At 64.3% G+C, this 20,427-nt stretch overlaps 1 protein-coding gene across 1 annotated transcript in view; it reads left to right on the plus strand.

Annotated features, from left to right (window-relative positions):
* The window catches only part of MRC2 (mannose receptor C type 2), a 60,052-nt gene extending 50,877 nt beyond the window's left edge, over nucleotides 1-9,175 (plus strand). Inside the window, exons 16-30 of the mRNA XM_060202519.1 lie at nucleotides 31-63; nucleotides 259-419; nucleotides 1,342-1,418; nucleotides 2,198-2,298; nucleotides 2,542-2,684; nucleotides 5,059-5,173; nucleotides 5,289-5,452; nucleotides 5,585-5,693; nucleotides 6,211-6,449; nucleotides 6,538-6,706; nucleotides 6,799-6,948; nucleotides 7,066-7,185; nucleotides 7,298-7,477; nucleotides 7,786-7,815; nucleotides 7,958-9,175. Of these exons, the coding sequence (XP_060058502.1) occupies nucleotides 31-63; nucleotides 259-419; nucleotides 1,342-1,418; nucleotides 2,198-2,298; nucleotides 2,542-2,684; nucleotides 5,059-5,173; nucleotides 5,289-5,452; nucleotides 5,585-5,693; nucleotides 6,211-6,449; nucleotides 6,538-6,706; nucleotides 6,799-6,948; nucleotides 7,066-7,185; nucleotides 7,298-7,477; nucleotides 7,786-7,815; nucleotides 7,958-8,181 (2,015 nt within the window). The 3' untranslated portion in view covers nucleotides 8,182-9,175. The remainder of the gene's footprint in view (nucleotides 1-30; nucleotides 64-258; nucleotides 420-1,341; nucleotides 1,419-2,197; nucleotides 2,299-2,541; nucleotides 2,685-5,058; nucleotides 5,174-5,288; nucleotides 5,453-5,584; nucleotides 5,694-6,210; nucleotides 6,450-6,537; nucleotides 6,707-6,798; nucleotides 6,949-7,065; nucleotides 7,186-7,297; nucleotides 7,478-7,785; nucleotides 7,816-7,957) is intronic.
* The last annotated feature ends 11,252 nt before the right edge of the window (nucleotides 9,176-20,427 follow it).

Here is a 20,427-nt window from a genome sequence, read left to right on the forward strand (position 1 = left end):
ACAGCCTCTCCGACCCCCTTGTCCCCATAGGTGCGGATGTGCAGGAGCCTGAAAGTCCACAAGGTGAGGCCCTCTGCTCACACTGGGCCCCGGCACTGCCCAGAGATGCGAGAACAGGGGTTGGGGGCTCAGGCAGACAGGAGGGGGCCTAGGCTTCCACAGCCACCTGCCTCCGTCTCAGAACGCCAAGCCCTGGGCCTGGAGCCCAACGGCCGGGCTGGCTCGGCCCCCACGCTCCTACATCTGTGCCGCCCGCAGGCCGGAGGGAATGGCTGCACTTCCAGGAGGCGGAGTACAAGTTCTTCGAGCACCATTCCACGTGGACACAGGCTCAGCGCATCTGCACGTGGTTCCAGGCCGAGCTGGTCTCCGTGCACAGCCAGGCTGAGCTGGACTTCCTGGGTCACAGCCTGCAGAAGGTGGGGCTGCAGGGCCAGGCAGAGACCATGGGCAGGGGAGGACAGGCCGGGGCAGGAGAAGGCTGGGAGGACATGCCTGGGGCAGGAGAAAGCTGGGCAGGACAGGCCAGGGCAGGAGAAGGCTGGGGGGACATGCCTGGGGCAGGAGAGGGCTGGGGGGACATGCCTGGGGCAGGAGAAGGCTGGGGGGACATGCCTGGGGCAGGAGAAGGCTGGGGGCAGGAGAAAGCTGGGGGACATGCCTGGGGGCAGGAGAAGGCTGGGTGGGACATGCCTGGGGCAGGAGAGGGCTGGGGGGCATGCCAGGGGCAGGAGAGGGCTGGGTGGGACATGCCTGGGGCAGGAGAGGGCTGGGGGGACATGCCTGGGGCAGGAGAAGGCTGGGTGGGACATGCCTGGGGGCAGGAGAGGGCTGGGGGGACATGCCTGGGGGCAGGAGAGGGCTGGGGGGCATGCCAGGGGCAGGAGAGGGCTGGGGGACATGCCTGGGGCAGGAGAGGTCTGGGGGGACATGTCTGGGGTCAATAAAGGGCTGGGGAGACTTGCCAGGGGGCAGGAGAGGGCTGGGGGGGTACATGCCTGGGGGTAGGAAAGGGCTGGGGGCATGCCAGGGGCAGGAGAGGGCTGGGGGGGACATGCCTGGGGGTAGGAAAGGGCTGGGGGGCATGCCAGAGGCAGGAGAGGGCTGGGGGCAGGAGAGGGCTGGGGGGCATGCCAGGGGCAGGAGAGGGCTGGGGGGGGACATGCCAGGGGCAGGAGAGGGCTGGGGGACATGCCTGGGGCAGGGGGGCTTGGGGCAGTCGGTGGACATGCCCTGTGGTGTAGGGGAGGGCTTGGGAGGGTCAGGGGAGGACATTCCTGGGAAGGGGAGGGCTTGCCCGGAGGTGGGGAGACTCCCTGCCAACCCTCCTCTGCCTGCCAGCTCCCCCAGTCCGCCAGGGGCCAGGAGCAGCACTGGTGGATCGGCCTACACACCTCCGAGAGTGATGGACGTTTCAGGTGGGCACCCCACACCCCGGCCAGCAGGCGTGCGGGGGCCGTGTGTCACAGTGAGCTACTGAGGGTGGGAACCCACAGGGTCGGGGTCCAGTTCCGCCCTTGGTGACTGTGTGGCTTTAGTAAGTGACTTCCTTTTCCCAGGCCTTGGCTTTCTCTTCTGAAAATGAGAATGTGGAGGCCTGCTTGAAAGGGTGGGGATGAGGATAAGAAGTAAGACCTGAGGGGCCAGGTGGTGGCACACGCCGTTAAGCGCACACATCACAGTGCACGAGGACCCAGGGTCAAGCTCCTGGTCCCCACGTGCAAGGGGAATGCTTCACAAGTAGCGAAGCAGGGCTGCAGGTATATTTCTGTCTCTTTCCCTCTCATCTCAGTTTATCTCTGTTTCTATCCAATGAAGATGCTGTCTAAAAAGAAGTAAGGCAAGCACACTTTGGGGTCCTCGGTGGCGGCAGCTGTCTGTGATGGGGTCACTTCTGACTAAGGGTTCATCAGGACAGACAATCAAGCTGGAGGGGATCTGAGGCCGAGGGACCAGGAGCAGTGGGTGCCCCTTGGACCTTGTCCTGTGATCCACCTGTTGCTTTTCTCGCTAGAGAAGTGAGGGCCCGGGGAGCACTGGGCACAGGAGGCCTCGGGTCTTTGAGTGCCCATCTGCACTGATCTCCAGAGCCCCACTGCCCAGCCTGAGGCCACTGAGCCCTGGACGTGGTCCTGCTGCCTCCCCCTCAGCCCTCACTGCTGCCCATGGGGCCCCTCACCCTTGACTGTCACTGCAGGTGGACAGACGGCTCCATTATCAACTTCATCTCCTGGGCACCTGGCAGACCCCGGCCCCTGGGCAAAGACAAGAAGTGTGTGTACATGACGGCCAGCCGAGGTGAGGGCAGGAGCCAGGAGGGGTGCAGAAGCCTGGGAGGGTCAGTTTTGGGGTGAGGAGTACCGGTCATTTCAGCTGTCTGTCCTGGAACCCACAAGGCCAGGTGCAGAGAGGGCTGGGCCTATATCCAGGTGCTGGCGGTCAAGGGACGCGAGGGCAGAGCTGAGCACAGGGCCCTGGACCTTGGGGTGAGGAGCTGCAAACTCTCCGTGGCTGGGGTGACTGCTTCCTCTCCTTCTGCAGAGGACTGGGGGGACCAGAGGTGCCCGACGGCCTTGCCCTACATCTGCAAACGCAGCAACGGCACCAGAGAGACACGGCCCCCAGACCTGCCCCCCGAAACCCTGGGCGGCTGCCCCTCTGGCTGGAGCCAGTTCCTCAACAAGGTAGGAGGGTACCCAGAGGAGTCGGGGAGAGCACGTTTGTGTGGGGAGGGGTCTTACCTGGGGCTACCTGGCTCTGTCCTGCCTCACGGTGCAGGCGTTTCATGATAGACAGACAAACCACCTGCCATGCTGTTGCTCACCTCACTAGTTCCAGCTTAAAATGTGGTGTCTGCCTCAGGCTGGCGCTACGTTAATACCAAGAACCGTCACTTGATGGACGCTTCCTCTGTGCCAAACACTGTCCTCTTTTTAAAGATTTGTTTGTTTATTTCTTTGTTTGGGAGAGAGAACGCCAGATGACCACTCTGGCATGTACAGGACTTCATGCTTGAGGGGTCTTACCCCCTCCACCACCTCCTGGGCCACAGGCATTCTCTGACCCTTGAGATGACCTCCCAGAAGCAGGCTTTCAAGTTCCCATTTGACAGAAGAGTGAGTTGAGGACAGAAAGGGCAGAAGGTCAGAAAGACCCCCGGCCGTTTTGTGACTCAGGCCTCCCCTCCTCCTCCACCCCAGTGCCCCGAGCAGGAGCTCTGCGTGTGGACTGCTCTCACAGCTGTTGGACAGGCCTCCTGCACACTTCTTTAGCCACAGGGGATTAGTGAGGGTGGGAGAAGAGAAATAAACTGCAGAGTCAGAAGCTGCTGCCTATCAAGAGATCATTCAGAAATAAAGATGAAAAAGTAAGGGTTGGCCACCCCACCAGGGAAAGATAGAACAGGCTGAGGGGTGTGGATCCACCTGCCAATGCCCATGTCCAGCAGAGAAGCAATGACAGAAGCCAGAACTCCCACCTTCTGCCATAAAGAATCGTGGTCCATGCTCCCAGAGGGGTAAAGAACAGGGAAGATCACCAAGGGCCCTGCACCCCAATTCCACCAGGACCTGACGTGCTTGTCACCAGGAATCTCGTTTATATACCAGCAATGAAAGGAAATAGAATCTGGAAAACCCCAGAGGGAGCCAGGCTCTGTTTCTCTGATCTGAGAGAGAAGAGGGAATAAAGGAAAGACATCTGGGATGTAACGGGTGTAGAGGTGAACTAGAAAGGAAGTGAAGACAGGACCATTGAAAAAATGGGGAAAATACAGGTCGTATTATACACACACACATACACAAGATATAGTTATAATCAGCCCAGGGAGTCGGGCGGTAGCGCAGCGGGTTAAGCGCATGTGGCGCAAAGCACAAGAACCAGTGGAAGGATCCTGGTTTGAGCCCCAGCTCCCCACCTGCAGTGGAGTCGCTTCACAGGCGGTGAAGCAGACCTGCAGGTGTCTATCTTTTTCTCCCCTCTCTGTCTTCCCCTCCTCTCTCCATTTCTCTCTGTCCTATCCAACAACAACAATATCAGTAACAACAACAATAATAACTACAACAATAAAAAAACAACAAGGGCAACAAAAGGGAATAAATAAGTAAATACCAAAAAAAAAAAAAAAAAATTAAAAAAAAGAATCAGCCCATGTCTGTGACCTTGGGAGAAATGTTATAGTTTCCAGTGGAGGGAATAGGAACACAGAGCTCTGGTGGTGAGAACTGTCTGGAATTATATCCCTGTTATCTTACCATTTTTTAAATTACTATTCAGTCAACAATAAAAAATAGTCAACATATAAAAAAACCACTGAGGGCTGGTGAGCTAACTCGTCTGAGAGGGAGGCTGGCTTGCCATGTGCACACCTGACTTACAGCCCCCAGGCGACAGCACAGGAGGCCTGTGGCCCTGGGGACTGTGTACTTGGTGTCCCCTCTTCACAGGGAGACTGTCACTGGGGGACTCTGTGCCTGGTGTCTTCCCCCTACTCTTTCTCACTTTTAAAATATAGTTTATTTTTTTTATTTACTTATTTTGGATAGAGACAGTGAAATGGAGAGGGAGGAGAGAGAGGAGGCGAGACGGATACTGCTTGTGAAGCTTCCCTCTACAGGTGTGGACCCGGGACTTGCACCTGGATTCTTGCTTATGATCACGTGTGTGCTATCATAGGTGTACCACCACCCAGTCATCTCTTATTTTTCCTGAATAAGTCAGCCCATGGAGGTGATCGTGTGAGATCAAAGGGCAGAAGCAGTAAAGCTTTCAGACAGCATGCAGGCCGGCTTGGCAGAAGGCGAGGCCGTGTGTCTCTATCCTAGTGTTTGCTGGGCGCTTCTGCCGTAGGCAGGCCTGTGCTTTCCCGGGAAATCCTGCCACTAGGAGTTCTTGGACGTGCAGGTGTGTGAGTCTGTGGTGTCAAGTGGAAAGTGTTCCCGGCGTCCTTTCTCGGAGCCCCTGAAGCCTCAGGGGTGAGGGGCACCTGGAGATTCTGGGTTTGGTGGGACAGGGCAGTGGGGAGCCTGACACCATGCATCCCCTCCCCTGCCCCTGCAGTGTTTCCGAATCCAGGGCCAGGACCCCCGCGACCGGGTGAAGTGGTCAGAAGCACAGTTCTACTGTGAACAGCAAGAGGCCCAGCTGGTCACCATCACAAACCCCTTAGAGCAAGGTAGGACCAGCCCAGGGGGAGACCCCAGCTCCTCTGACACTGTCGCCCCAGTAACTGGAGCTGAGCTGGCTGGTGGCTGCACCACCATTCACAACCCTCTCTTCCGGGGACTCAGCGTTCATCACAGCCAGCCTGCCTAATGTGACCTTTGACCTGTGGACGGGCCTGCACTCCTCGCAGGGGGACTTCCAGTGGGTGGCACAGGAGCCTCTGCGCTTCACCAACTGGGCACCTGGGGAGCCATCTGGCCCCGGTCCCGCTGCCAGCAGCAACACACCGGTGAGGAGGCCCTGCCCGCTGCCCACTGCCCACTGTCCAGTGGCCTAGGCCAGCCGTGCCTTCACCGTGCAGAGCAGCCATGGGGGGTGGGGAGGCGCGCCCGCAGGGACCCAAGTGCCTCCTTCCCTGCAGACCAGCTGCGTGGTGGTCCTGCACAGCCCCTCAGCCCACTTCACTGGCCGCTGGGATGACCGGAGCTGTGAGGAGGAGACACACGGCTTCGTCTGCCAGAAGGTCACAGGTGCGAGTCCCCAGGGACCCAGACCCTCCCCCCACCAGGTAGCACCAGGAAGAGCCAAGCAAGCCCGGGGCCACTCCAGTCTGGTGTCTGCTGAGAGGTCATGCAGGGACATGTAGATGCCAGGGAGCCCGAGGTTCTGGAATTCCACGGCTCCGTGCATGCAGCCCTCTGCTCGGGCTCTGTGGGAGCAGGCCCAGGCTCCGGTTTCCTCACAGCAAAGTGCGGGGAATGGCAGGACAGTCTGCTGCACACGTCCACACCCCGAGCACTAGAGGCTCCCAGGCTCCATGCCGAACACCACCACGAGCCAATGCTGAGCAGGGCTCTAGTCACGTAATCGTAAACAGAACAGCAGCCAACACTTGCCAAGGTTGGTCTGTCCCAGGCACTATGCTCACTAGAGGCCTGGCCTCTGCCTGGAGCCTGGAGCCTGGAGCCTGGAGCCTGGAGCGGGAGTGGGAGTGGGTGAACCTGAGGGAGACAGGACCCACCCTCAGTATCACCGCTTTCTCTGCAGACCCCACCCTGAGCCCAGCCCCAGCAGCATGGCCCCCCACCCCGGGCACTGAACTCTCCTACCTCAATGGCTCCTTCCGGCTGCTGCAGAAGCCACTGCGCTGGCATGATGCCCTCCTGCTGTGTGAGAGCAGAAACAGCAGCCTGGCCCGTGTGCCCGACCCCCACACGCAAGCCTTCCTCACCCAGGCTGCCGGGGGACTACGCACGCCACTCTGGATCGGGCTGTCCAGCGAGGAGGTGGGCTCCCACCTGGGCTGTGCCTGCCCCCCACCCGTCTCCCTCCCCACCGCCTTGGCCCGCCTCCCTGATGCCCCCTCCTGCCCAGGGCTCCCGGCTGTACTCCTGGCTGTCAGATGAGCCCCTGAGCTACACCAGCTGGCAGGACGGGGAGCCGTGGCAGCCGGGGGGCTGCGCCTATGTGGACGTGGATGGGGCCTGGCGCACCGCCAACTGTGACACCAAGCTGCAGGGGGCCGTGTGTGGCGTCAGCGGGGGTGAGAGCCCATCCGCGGGGTGGCCGGCGGGCAGGGTGGGGGGCCACCCCTGGGAGGACTCCGGGCCAGCCCTGCGTTTGCACGCCCTGCAGGCGTCTCCCCTCCCCGAAGAGGAAGCCCCCACGGCAGCTGTCCCCAGGACCTGGCGGATTCCGCCTGGATTCCCTTCCGGGAGCACTGCTACTCATTTCACTTGGAGCTGCTGCTGGACCACAAGGAGGCGCTGCAGCGCTGCCAGAAAGGTGGGTGAGGGCAGCAGACGCAGAGGCAGCCCCACACGGGCCGCGTGGACACACCCCATCTCCTGGGAGCGGAGGCCCGGGGACCTGCCCCGTGCTGACGTGGACCCTTGCGTCTAGCGGGAGGGGCGGTCCTGTCCATCCTGGATGAGATGGAGAACGTGTTTGTCTGGGAGCACCTGCAGAGCGCCCAGGGCCAGAGTCGAGGCGCTTGGCTGGGCATGAACTTCAACCCCAAAGGTGGGTGCCCCACATGTGGGATGGGAGGGCGAGCCCTTGGGATGTGGGGAGGGGGCAGCTGTCCCTGGGACCAGCCTGCCCCTCCACCTGCCCTCCCTCCCTGTCCCCACAGGGGGCACCCTGGTCTGGCAGGACAACAGGGCTGTGAACTATTCCAACTGGGCCTCCCCTGGCCTGGGCCCCAGCATGCTGAGCCCCAACAGCTGCTACTGGGTCCAGAGCAGCAGTGGACAGTGGCGCCCGGGGGCCTGTGCCAACGTCACCATGGGAGTGGTCTGCAAGCTGCCCCAAGGTGAGAGTCACTCCACAGGTGGCGGGGGGGGGGGGGCTTCAGAAGGTGGGTCAGGCCCCCCGGGAGAGCGTCGGTGTCTGCTGTGCCTTGGGAGCCCAGCTTGACAGCGTTCAAGGGCTCGGCTGGGTCCTAGCCCCCGTACACCCGTCCTGCCGTGGCCTTGGGCGAGGTGCTCACACTCAGCCTGGGTTCCTGGCCTGTAAGCGGGGATAGAGGGCCTAGCAGACTGGGTGTTCTGGTGCCCAGGGGCGCTCTGTGTGCGGCCCTGCCCACCTCCCCTGGCGCTCATGCTCACTCTCTCTTTCCAGTGGCCTCCAACAGCAGTTTCTCCCCTTCAGGTGAGTGGGGAGTGGGGCTGAGGCCGCACACACCAGGTGGCAGTGTGGGGGACGCGGGGGGGGCTGAGGCTGTCCACAGAGTGTCCGAGTGTCCGTCCACCCCACCCCCACCCCCACCCCCACCCCCACCGTCTCGCTGCAGCCGCACTCCCTGAGAACCCGACGGCCCTGGTGGTGGTGCTGCTGGCCGTGCTGCTGCTTCTGGCCCTGCTGACCGCGGCCCTGGTCCTGTACCGCCGGCGCCGAGGCGGCGAGCAGGGATCCTTCGAGGGCGCCCGCTACAGCCGTGGCCCGTCCGGCCCCGGGGAGGCCACGGAGAAGAACATCCTGGTGTCCGACATGGAAGTGAATGAGGAGCAGGCCTAGAGCCCGGCCGTGGGCATCGTGGGCGTCGTGGGCGTCGTGGGCAGGGGAACAGAGGAGCAGGGGAGCTGGGCGTCAGCTGGGCCCCCCGCCAGACACCTGTCCAGCTAGCTGGCCCATGGAGCGGTGCCCCGGGGGTGGGCTGGGCAGGGCCTGTGATGTGGGGCCCACCCCCCGAGCCAGGCCGTTTCCCACCCACAGGGCTGTGGCTCAGGTCCTGCCCTGGCCTGGGCCTATGCCCTCAGGAGGCAGGAAGCACAGGGGCCTCTTTCTGCTGTCCACTCAGCTCTACCCCGCCCAGCCTTGCCGCTGACAGCACCCCAGGACCACCTTCTCATCTCAGGGCTGTGGGGTCTTCCTGGAGTGCTTCGCCAACCTCTGAACCTTGTCCTGTGTCCCCCTTTTCAACCAGCCCTTCCTTCTGAGCCAGGGCCCCAGGGCTTGGGGAGCCCTCTTGCTTCTGTGGGGTCAGCTGAGGGACACACACCTGCCACTCGTGGGCAGCTGGGCAGCTACTGTGGTGTCGGGTGGGCTGGAGGCAGGACTGGAGGAGCCCCCTGTCCCCAACCTCCAGGGATGACCAGGCTGGTGTCATTTCCTGCCGGTTAGGGGAAGGCTCTGTCGTTAGAGTCCCCTGTGGGGACCAACTCAAGTTCCCTACGGTTCCCAGTTATGGACTCTGCTTTGGAGGGAGGGGATATGGAACCCAGGGCCCCGGGCCTCAGAGACCGGGGACCCTCTCGTGGCACCCAGAGGATAGCGGCCGTGCCCCTGGGGTGCCCCACTGTGGGGACGGCTGACTCAGCGCCTTTCTGCAGGGGCAGGAGGTGGGCAGCCTCCCTGGCCATGTCCAGTAGCTGGTTCTGCTGCCCAGCATGGGACACAATACAGACTCGAGACAGTTTTTTCCCCCCTATAGTTCTTGATTTTTTTTTAATGTGCCATTGTTTAAAAAGAAAAAAAAAGCAAACAAATAAAAGACCGTTAAGAGACTTGAGAGAGGATGTCCCTGCCTTGCCCTGTGAGCCTTGTGCCCGTCCCGCTTCACAGACCAGCCTCCCTGTTGGAGCTTCACACCCTGTGCTCTTTTCTGCGTGCACTGCTTGCTTCTGGATCTGAACCCTGGGATCCTCCCTTCTGGGCCTGCTCACCCTTTTCTTTACTTCTGGGGTGCGCGTGGGGGGGTGAGAGGTCCTGAACCTGCCCCCGTGAGCTCAGTCAACTCAGCTCACCTGTCACCACCTGTCAAAGGGGACAGCGCCCCCTTGAGTTGGTTTAAGAGTGTCTGAAGGTTAGATGAGATGAAGTGGCAAAACAGCCTCACGTCCACTGCAGTACGTGGCCCCACGCATCTGCTCCAGAGTGATCACTGGGCTCAGTGCCCCCAGCCAGTGCCCACATGCAGCTACTCCAGGTGATCACTGGGCTCAGTGCCCCCAGCCAGTGCCCACACACAGCTGCTCCAGAGTGATCACTGGGGCTCAGTGCCCCCAGCCAGTGCCCACACGCAGCTGCTCCAGGTGATCACTGGGCTCAGTGCCCCCAGCCAGTGCCCCCACGCAGCTGCTCCAGGTGATCACTGGGCTCAGTGCCCCCACGCAGCTGCTCCAGGTGATCACTGGGCTCAGTGCCCCCAGCCAGTGCCCACACGCAGCTGCTCCAGGTGATCACTGGGCTCAGTGCCCCCAGCCAGTGCCCACACGCAGCTGCTCCAGGTGATCACTGGGCTCAGTGCCCCCAGCCAGTGCCCACATGCAGCTACTCCAGGTGATCACTGGGCTCAGTGCCCCCAGCCAGTGCCCACACAGCTGCTCCAGGTGATCACTGGGCTCAGTGCCCACACGCATCTGCTCCAGAGTGATCACTGGGCTCAGTGCCCCCAGCCAGTGCCCACATGCAGCTACTCCAGGTGATCACTGGGCTCAGTGCCCCCAGCCAGTGCCCACACGCAGCTGCTCCAGGTGATCACTGGGGCTCAGTGCCCCCAGCCAGTGCCCACACGCAGCTACTCCAGGTGATCACTGGGCTCAGTGCCCCCAGCCAGTGCCCACACGCAGCTGCTCCAGGTGATCACTGGGCTCAGTGCCCCCAGCCAGTGCCCACACGCAGCTGCTCCAGGTGATCACTGGGCTCAGTGCCCCCAGCCAGTGCCCACACGCAGCTGCTCCAGGTGATCACTGGGCTCAGTGCCCCCAGCCAGTGCCCACACGCAGCTGCTCCAGGTGATCACTGGGCTCAGTGCCCCCAGCCAGTGCCCACACGCAGCTGCTCCAGGTGATCACTGGGCTCAGTGCCCCCAGCCAGTGCCCACACGCAGCTGCTCCAGGTGATCACTGGGCTCAGTGCCCCCAGCCAGTGCCCACACGCAGCTGCTCCAGGTGATCACTGGGCTCAGTGCCCCCAGCCAGTGCCCCCACGCAGCTGCTCCAGGTGATCACTGGGCTCAGTGCCCCCAGCCAGTGCCCCCACGCAGCTGCTCCAGGTGATCACTGGGCTCAGTGCCCCCAGCCAGTGCCCACACGCAGCTGCTCCAGGTGATCACTGGGCTCAGTGCCCCCAGCCAGTGCCCACACGCAGCTGCTCCAGGTGATCTCTGGGCTCAGTGCCCCCAGCCAGTGCCCACATGCAGCTACTCCAGGTGATCACTGGGCTCAGTGCCCCCAGCCAGTGCCCACACAGCTGCTCCAGGTGATCACTGGGCTCAGTGCCCACACGCATCTGCTCCAGAGTGATCACTGGGCTCAGTGCCCCCAGCCAGTGCCCACACGCAGCTGCTCCAGGTGATCACTGGGCTCAGTGCCCCCAGCCAGTGCCCACACGCAGCTGCTCCAGGTGATCACTGGGCTCAGTGCCCCCAGCCAGTGCCCACACGCAGCTGCTCCAGGTGATCACTGGGCTCAGTGCCCCCAGCCAGTGCCCACACGCAGCTGCTCCAGGTGATCACTGGGCTCAGTGCCCCCAGCCAGTGCCCCCACGCAGCTGCTCCAGGTGATCACTGGGCTCAGTGCCCCCAGCCAGTGCCCCCACGCAGCTGCTCCAGGTGATCACTGGGCTCAGTGCCCCCAGCCAGTGCCCACACGCAGCTGCTCCAGGTGATCACTGGGCTCAGTGCCCCCAGCCAGTGCCCACACGCAGCTGCTCCAGCCAGTGCCCACACAGCTGCTCCAGGTGATCACTGGGCTCAGTGCCTCCAGCCAGTGCCCCCACGCAGCTGTTCCAGGTGATCACTGGGGCTCAGTGCCCCCAGCCAGTGCCCACACGCAGCTGTTCCAGGTGATCACTGGGGCTCAGTGCCCCCAGCCAGTGCCCACACGCAGCTGCTCCAGGTGATCACTGGGCTCAGTGCCCCCAGCCAGTGCCCACACGCAGCTGCTCCAGGTGATCACTGGGCTCAGTGCCCCCAGCCAGTGCCCACACGCAGCTGCTCCAGGTGATCACTGGGCTCAGTGCCCCCAGCCAGTGCCCACACGCAGCTGCTCCAGGTGATCACTGGGCTCAGTGCCCCCAGCCAGTGCCCACACGCAGCTGCTCCAGCCAGTGCCCACACAGCTGCTCCAGGTGATCACTGGGCTCAGTGCCTCCAGCCAGTGCCCCCACGCAGCTGTTCCAGGTGATCACTGGGGCTCAGTGCCCCCAGCCAGTGCCCACACACAGCTGTTCCAGGTGATGACTGGGGCTCAGTGCCCCCAGCCAGTGCCCACACGCAGCTGCTCCAGGTGATCACTGGGGCTCAGTGCCCCCAGCCAGTGCCCACACGCAGCTGTTCCAGGTGATCACTGGGGCTCAGTGCCCCCAGCCAGTGCCCACACGCAGCTGCTCCAGGTGATCACTGGGCTCAGTGCCCCCAGCCAGTGCCCACACGCAGCTGCTCCAGGTGATCACTGGGCTCAGTGCCCCCAGCCAGTGCCCCCACGCAGCTGCTCCAGGTGATCACTGGGCTCAGTGCCCCCAGCCAGTGCCCACACGCAGCTGCTCCAGGTGATCACTGGGCTCAGTGCCCCCAGCCAGTGCCCACACGCAGCTGCTCCAGGTGATCACTGGGCTCAGTGCCCCCAGCCAGTGCCCACACGCAGCTGCTCCAGGTGATCACTGGGCTCAGTGCCCCCAGCCAGTGCCCACACGCAGCTGCTCCAGGTGATCACTGGGCTCAGTGCCCCCAGCCAGTGCCCACACGCAGCTGCTCCAGGTGACCACTGGGCTCAGTGCCCCCAGCCAGTGCCCACACGCAGCTGCTCCAGGTGATCACTGGGCTCAGTGCCCCCAGCCAGTGCCCACACGCAGCTGCTCCAGGTGATCACTGGGCTCAGTGCCCCCAGCCAGTGCCCACACAGCTGCTCCAGGTGATCACTGGGCTCAGTGCCTCCAGCCAGTGCCCCCACGCAGCTGTTCCAGGTGATCACTGGGGCTCAGTGCCCCCAGCCAGTGCCCACATGCAGCTGCTCCAGGTGATCACTGGGCTCAGTGCCCCCAGCCAGTGCCCACACGCAGCTGCTCCAGGTGATCACTGGGCTCAGTGCCCCCAGCCAGTGCCCACACGCAGCTGCTCCAGGTGATCACTGGGCTCAGTGCCCCCAGCCAGTGCCCACACGCAGCTGCTCCAGGTGATCACTGGGCTCAGTGCCCCCAGCCAGTGCCCACACGCAGCTGCTCCAGGTGATCACTGGGCTCAGTGCCCCCAGCCAGTGCCCACACGCAGCTGCTCCAGGTGATCACTGGGCTCAGTGCCCCCAGCCAGTGCCCACACGCAGCTGCTCCAGGTGATCACTGGGCTCAGTGCCCCCAGCCAGTGCCCACATGCAGCTACTCCAGGTGATCACTGGGCTCAGTGCCCCCAGCCAGTGCCCACACAGCTGCTCCAGGTGATCACTGGGCTCAGTGCCCACACGCATCTGCTCCAGAGTGATCACTGGGCTCAGTGCCCCCAGCCAGTGCCCACACGCAGCTGCTCCAGGTGATCACTGGGCTCAGTGCCCCCAGCCAGTGCCCACACGCAGCTGCTCCAGGTGATCACTGGGCTCAGTGCCCCCAGCCAGTGCCCACACGCAGCTGCTCCAGGTGATCACTGGGCTCAGTGCCCCCAGCCAGTGCCCACACGCAGCTGCTCCAGGTGATCACTGGGCTCAGTGCCCCCAGCCAGTGCCCACACGCAGCTGCTCCAGGTGATCACTGGGCTCAGTGCCCCCAGCCAGTGCCCACACGCAGCTGCTCCAGGTGATCACTGGGCTCAGTGCCCCCAGCCAGTGCCCACACGCAGCTGCTCCAGGTGATCACTGGGCTCAGTGCCCCCAGCCAGTGCCCCCACGCAGCTGCTCCAGGTGATCACTGGGCTCAGTGCCCCCAGCCAGTGCCCCCACGCAGCTGCTCCAGGTGATCACTGGGCTCAGTGCCCCCAGCCAGTGCCCCCACGCAGCTGCTCCAGGTGATCACTGGGCTCAGTGCCCCCAGCCAGTGCCCACACGCAGCTGCTCCAGCCAGTGCCCACACAGCTGCTCCAGGTGATCACTGGGCTCAGTGCCTCCAGCCAGTGCCCCCACGCAGCTGTTCCAGGTGATCACTGGGGCTCAGTGCCCCCAGCCAGTGCCCACACGCAGCTGTTCCAGGTGATCACTGGGGCTCAGTGCCCCCAGCCAGTGCCCACACGCAGCTGCTCCAGGTGATCACTGGGCTCAGTGCCCCCAGCCAGTGCCCACACGCAGCTGCTCCAGGTGATCACTGGGCTCAGTGCCCCCAGCCAGTGCCCACACGCAGCTGCTCCAGGTGATCACTGGGCTCAGTGCCCCCAGCCAGTGCCCACACGCAGCTGCTCCAGGTGATCACTGGGCTCAGTGCCCCCAGCCAGTGCCCACACGCAGCTGCTCCAGCCAGTGCCCACACAGCTGCTCCAGGTGATCACTGGGCTCAGTGCCTCCAGCCAGTGCCCCCACGCAGCTGTTCCAGGTGATCACTGGGGCTCAGTGCCCCCAGCCAGTGCCCACACACAGCTGTTCCAGGTGATGACTGGGGCTCAGTGCCCCCAGCCAGTGCCCACACGCAGCTGCTCCAGGTGATCACTGGGGCTCAGTGCCCCCAGCCAGTGCCCACACGCAGCTGTTCCAGGTGATCACTGGGGCTCAGTGCCCCCAGCCAGTGCCCACACGCAGCTGCTCCAGGTGATCACTGGGCTCAGTGCCCCCAGCCAGTGCCCACACGCAGCTGCTCCAGGTGATCACTGGGCTCAGTGCCCCCAGCCAGTGCCCCCACGCAGCTGCTCCAGGTGATCACTGGGCTCAGTGCCCCCAGCCAGTGCCCACACGCAGCTGCTCCAGGTGATCACTGGGCTCAGTGCCCCCAGCCAGTGCCCACACGCAGCTGCTCCAGGTGATCACTGGGCTCAGTGCCCCCAGCCAGTGCCCACACGCAGCTGCTCCAGGTGATCACTGGGCTCAGTGCCCCCAGCCAGTGCCCACACGCAGCTGCTCCAGGTGATCACTGGGCTCAGTGCCCCCAGCCAGTGCCCACACGCAGCTGCTCCAGGTGATCACTGGGCTCAGTGCCCCCAGCCAGTGCCCACACAGCTGCTCCAGGTGATCACTGGGCTCAGTGCCTCCAGCCAGTGCCCCCACGCAGCTGTTCCAGGTGATCACTGGGGCTCAGTGCCCCCAGCCAGTGCCCACATGCAGCTGCTCCAGGTGATCACTGGGCTCAGTGCCCCCAGCCAGTGCCCACACGCAGCTGCTCCAGGTGATCACTGGGCTCAGTGCCCCCAGCCAGTGCCCACACGCAGCTGCTCCAGGTGATCACTGGGCTCAGTGCCCCCAGCCAGTGCCCACACGCAGCTGCTCCAGGTGATCACTGGGCTCAGTGCCCCCAGCCAGTGCCCACACGCAGCTGCTCCAGGTGATCACTGGGCTCAGTGCCCCCAGCCAGTGCCCACACGCAGCTGCTCCAGGTGATCACTGGGCTCAGTGCCCCCAGCCAGTGCCCACACGCAGCTGCTCCAGGTGATCACTGGGCTCAGTGCCCCCAGCCAGTGCCCACACGCAGCTGCTCCAGGTGATCACTGGGCTCAGTGCCCCCAGCCAGTGCCCACACGCAGCTGCTCCAGGTGATCACTGGGCTCAGTGCCCCCAGCCAGTGCCCACACGCAGCTGCTCCAGGTGATCACTGGGCTCAGTGCCCCCAGCCAGTGCCCACACGCAGCTGCTCCAGGTGATCACTGGGCTCAGTGCCCCCAGCCAGTGCCCCCACGCAGCTGCTCCAGGTGATCACTGGGCTCAGTGCCCCCAGCCAGTGCCCACATGCAGCTACTCCAGGTGATCACTGGGCTCAGTGCCCCCAGCCAGTGCCCACACAGCTGCTCCAGGTGATCACTGGGCTCAGTGCCCACACGCATCTGCTCCAGAGTGATCACTGGGCTCAGTGCCCCCAGCCAGTGCCCACACGCAGCTGCTCCAGGTGATCACTGGGCTCAGTGCCCCCAGCCAGTGCCCACACGCAGCTGCTCCAGGTGATCACTGGGCTCAGTGCCCCCAGCCAGTGCCCACACGCAGCTGCTCCAGGTGATCACTGGGCTCAGTGCCCCCAGCCAGTGCCCACACGCAGCTGCTCCAGGTGATCACTGGGCTCAGTGCCCCCAGCCAGTGCCCACACGCAGCTGCTCCAGGTGATCACTGGGCTCAGTGCCCCCAGCCAGTGCCCACACGCAGCTGCTCCAGGTGATCACTGGGCTCAGTGCCCCCAGCCAGTGCCCACACGCAGCTGCTCCAGGTGATCACTGGGCTCAGTGCCCCCAGCCAGTGCCCCCACGCAGCTGCTCCAGGTGATCACTGGGCTCAGTGCCCCCAGCCAGTGCCCCCACGCAGCTGCTCCAGGTGATCACTGGGCTCAGTGCCCCCAGCCAGTGCCCCCACGCAGCTGCTCCAGGTGATCACTGGGCTCAGTGCCCCCAGCCAGTGCCCACACGCAGCTGCTCCAGCCAGTGCCCACACAGCTGCTCCAGGTGATCACTGGGCTCAGTGCCTCCAGCCAGTGCCCCCACGCAGCTGTTCCAGGTGATCACTGGGGCTCAGTGCCCCCAGCCAGTGCCCACACGCAGCTGTTCCAGGTGATCACTGGGGCTCAGTGCCCCCAGCCAGTGCCCACACGCAGCTGCTCCAGGTGATCACTGGGCTCAGTGCCCCCAGCCAGTGCCCACACGCAGCTGCTCCAGGTGATCACTGGGCTCAGTGCCCCCAGCCAGTGCCCACACGCAGCTGCTCCAGGTGATCACTGGGCTCAGTGCCCCCAGCCAGTGCCCACACGCAGCTGCTCCAGGTGATCACTGGGCTCAGTGCCCCCAGCCAGTGCCCACACGCAGCTGCTCCAGCCAGTGCCCACACAGCTGCTCCAGGTGATCACTGGGCTCAGTGCCTCCAGCCAGTGCCCCCACGCAGCTGTTCCAGGTGATCACTGGGGCTCAGTGCCCCCAGCCAGTGCCCACACACAGCTGTTCCAGGTGATGACTGGGGCTCAGTGCCCCCAGCCAGTGCCCACACGCAGCTGCTCCAGGTGATCACTGGGGCTCAGTGCCCCCAGCCAGTGCCCACACGCAGCTGTTCCAGGTGATCACTGGGGCTCAGTGCCCCCAGCCAGTGCCCACACGCAGCTGCTCCAGGTGATCACTGGGCTCAGTGCCCCCAGCCAGTGCCCACACGCAGCTGCTCCAGGTGATCACTGGGCTCAGTGCCCCCAGCCAGTGCCCCCACGCAGCTGCTCCAGGTGATCACTGGGCTCAGTGCCCCCAGCCAGTGCCCACACGCAGCTGCTCCAGGTGATCACTGGGCTCAGTGCCCCCAGCCAGTGCCCACACGCAGCTGCTCCAGGTGATCACTGGGCTCAGTGCCCCCAGCCAGTGCCCACACGCAGCTGCTCCAGGTGATCACTGGGCTCAGTGCCCCCAGCCAGTGCCCCCACGCAGCTGCTCCAGGTGATCACTGGGCTCAGTGCCCCCAGCCAGTGCCCACACGCAGCTGCTCCAGGTGATCACTGGGCTCAGTGCCCCCAGCCAGTGCCCACACAGCTGCTCCAGGTGATCACTGGGCTCAGTGCCTCCAGCCAGTGCCCCCACGCAGCTGTTCCAGGTGATCACTGGGGCTCAGTGCCCCCAGCCAGTGCCCACATGCAGCTGCTCCAGGTGATCACTGGGCTCAGTGCCCCCAGCCAGTGCCCACACGCAGCTGCTCCAGGTGATCACTGGGCTCAGTGCCCCCAGCCAGTGCCCACACGCAGCTGCTCCAGGTGATCACTGGGCTCAGTGCCCCCAGCCAGTGCCCACACGCAGCTGCTCCAGGTGATCACTGGGCTCAGTGCCCCCAGCCAGTGCCCACACGCAGCTGCTCCAGGTGATCACTGGGCTCAGTGCCCCCAGCCAGTGCCCACACGCAGCTGCTCCAGGTGATCACTGGGCTCAGTGCCCCCAGCCAGTGCCCACACGCAGCTGCTCCAGGTGATCACTGGGCTCAGTGCCCCCAGCCAGTGCCCACACGCAGCTGCTCCAGGTGATCACTGGGCTCAGTGCCCCCAGCCAGTGCCCCCACGCAGCTGCTCCAGGTGATCACTGGGCTCAGTGCCCCCAGCCAGTGCCCACACGCAGCTGCTCCAGGTGATCACTGGGCTCAGTGCCCCCAGCCAGTGCCCACACGCAGCTGCTCCAGGTGATCACTGGGCTCAGTGCCCCCAGCCAGTGCCCACACGCAGCTGCTCCAGGTGATCACTGGGCTCAGTGCCCCCAGCCAGTGCCCACATGCAGCTACTCCAGGTGATCACTGGGCTCAGTGCCCCCAGCCAGTGCCCACACAGCTGCTCCAGGTGATCACTGGGCTCAGTGCCCACACGCATCTGCTCCAGAGTGATCACTGGGCTCAGTGCCCCCAGCCAGTGCCCACACGCAGCTGCTCCAGGTGATCACTGGGCTCAGTGCCCCCAGCCAGTGCCCACACGCAGCTGCTCCAGGTGATCACTGGGCTCAGTGCCCCCAGCCAGTGCCCACACGCAGCTGCTCCAGGTGATCACTGGGCTCAGTGCCCCCAGCCAGTGCCCACACGCAGCTGCTCCAGGTGATCACTGGGCTCAGTGCCCCCAGCCAGTGCCCACACGCAGCTGCTCCAGGTGATCACTGGGCTCAGTGCCCCCAGCCAGTGCCCACACGCAGCTGCTCCAGGTGATCACTGGGCTCAGTGCCCCCAGCCAGTGCCCACACGCAGCTGCTCCAGGTGATCACTGGGCTCAGTGCCCCCAGCCAGTGCCCCCACGCAGCTGCTCCAGGTGATCACTGGGCTCAGTGCCCCCAGCCAGTGCCCCCACGCAGCTGCTCCAGGTGATCACTGGGCTCAGTGCCCCCAGCCAGTGCCCCCACGCAGCTGCTCCAGGTGATCACTGGGCTCAGTGCCCCCAGCCAGTGCCCACACGCAGCTGCTCCAGCCAGTGCCCACACAGCTGCTCCAGGTGATCACTGGGCTCAGTGCCTCCAGCCAGTGCCCCCACGCAGCTGTTCCAGGTGATCACTGGGGCTCAGTGCCCCCAGCCAGTGCCCACACGCAGCTGTTCCAGGTGATCACTGGGGCTCAGTGCCCCCAGCCAGTGCCCACACGCAGCTGCTCCAGGTGATCACTGGGCTCAGTGCCCCCAGCCAGTGCCCACACGCAGCTGCTCCAGGTGATCACTGGGCTCAGTGCCCCCAGCCAGTGCCCACACGCAGCTGCTCCAGGTGATCACTGGGCTCAGTGCCCCCAGCCAGTGCCCACACGCAGCTGCTCCAGGTGATCACTGGGCTCAGTGCCCCCAGCCAGTGCCCACACGCAGCTGCTCCAGCCAGTGCCCACACAGCTGCTCCAGGTGATCACTGGGCTCAGTGCCTCCAGCCAGTGCCCCCACGCAGCTGTTCCAGGTGATCACTGGGGCTCAGTGCCCCCAGCCAGTGCCCACACACAGCTGTTCCAGGTGATGACTGGGGCTCAGTGCCCCCAGCCAGTGCCCACACGCAGCTGCTCCAGGTGATCACTGGGGCTCAGTGCCCCCAGCCAGTGCCCACACGCAGCTGTTCCAGGTGATCACTGGGGCTCAGTGCCCCCAGCCAGTGCCCACACGCAGCTGCTCCAGGTGATCACTGGGCTCAGTGCCCCCAGCCAGTGCCCACACGCAGCTGCTCCAGGTGATCACTGGGCTCAGTGCCCCCAGCCAGTGCCCCCACGCAGCTGCTCCAGGTGATCACTGGGCTCAGTGCCCCCAGCCAGTGCCCACACGCAGCTGCTCCAGGTGATCACTGGGCTCAGTGCCCCCAGCCAGTGCCCACACGCAGCTGCTCCAGGTGATCACTGGGCTCAGTGCCCCCAGCCAGTGCCCACACGCAGCTGCTCCAGGTGATCACTGGGCTCAGTGCCCCCAGCCAGTGCCCCCACGCAGCTGCTCCAGGTGATCACTGGGCTCAGTGCCCCCAGCCAGTGCCCACACGCAGCTGCTCCAGGTGATCACTGGGCTCAGTGCCCCCAGCCAGTGCCCACACGCAGCTGCTCCAGGTGATCACTGGGCTCAGTGCCCCCAGCCAGTGCCCACACGCAGCTGCTCCAGGTGATCACTGGGCTCAGTGCCCCCAGCCAGTGCCCACACAGCTGCTCCAGGTGATCACTGGGCTCAGTGCCTCCAGCCAGTGCCCCCACGCAGCTGTTCCAGGTGATCACTGGGGCTCAGTGCCCCCAGCCAGTGCCCACACACAGCTGTTCCAGGTGATGACTGGGGCTCAGTGCCCCCAGCCAGTGCCCACACGCAGCTGCTCCAGGTGATCACTGGGCTCAGTGCCCCCAGCCAGTGCCCACACACAGCTGCTCCAGGTGATCACTGGGCTCAGTGCCCCCAGCCAGTGCCCACACAGCTGCTCCAGGTGATCACTGGGCTCAGTGCCCCCAGCCAGTGCCCACACGCAGCTGCTCCAGGTGATCACTGGGCTCAGTGCCCCCAGCCAGTGCCCACATGCAGCTACTCCAGGTGATCACTGGGCTCAGTGCCCCCAGCCAGTGCCCACACGCAGCTGCTCCAGAGTGATCACTGGGCTCAGTGCCCCCAGCCAGTGCCCACACGCAGCTGCTCCAGGTGATCACTGGGCTCAGTGCCCCCAGCCATTGCCCACACGCAGCTGCTCCAGGTGATCACTGGGCTCAGTGCCCCCAGCCAGTGCCCACACGCAGCTGCTCCAGGTGATCATTGGGCTCAGTGCCCACACGCAGCTGCTCCAGGTGA

This window comes from Erinaceus europaeus, chromosome 12 (assembly GCF_950295315.1).
Source record: "Erinaceus europaeus chromosome 12, mEriEur2.1, whole genome shotgun sequence".
NCBI lineage: Eukaryota > Metazoa > Chordata > Mammalia > Eulipotyphla > Erinaceidae > Erinaceus > Erinaceus europaeus.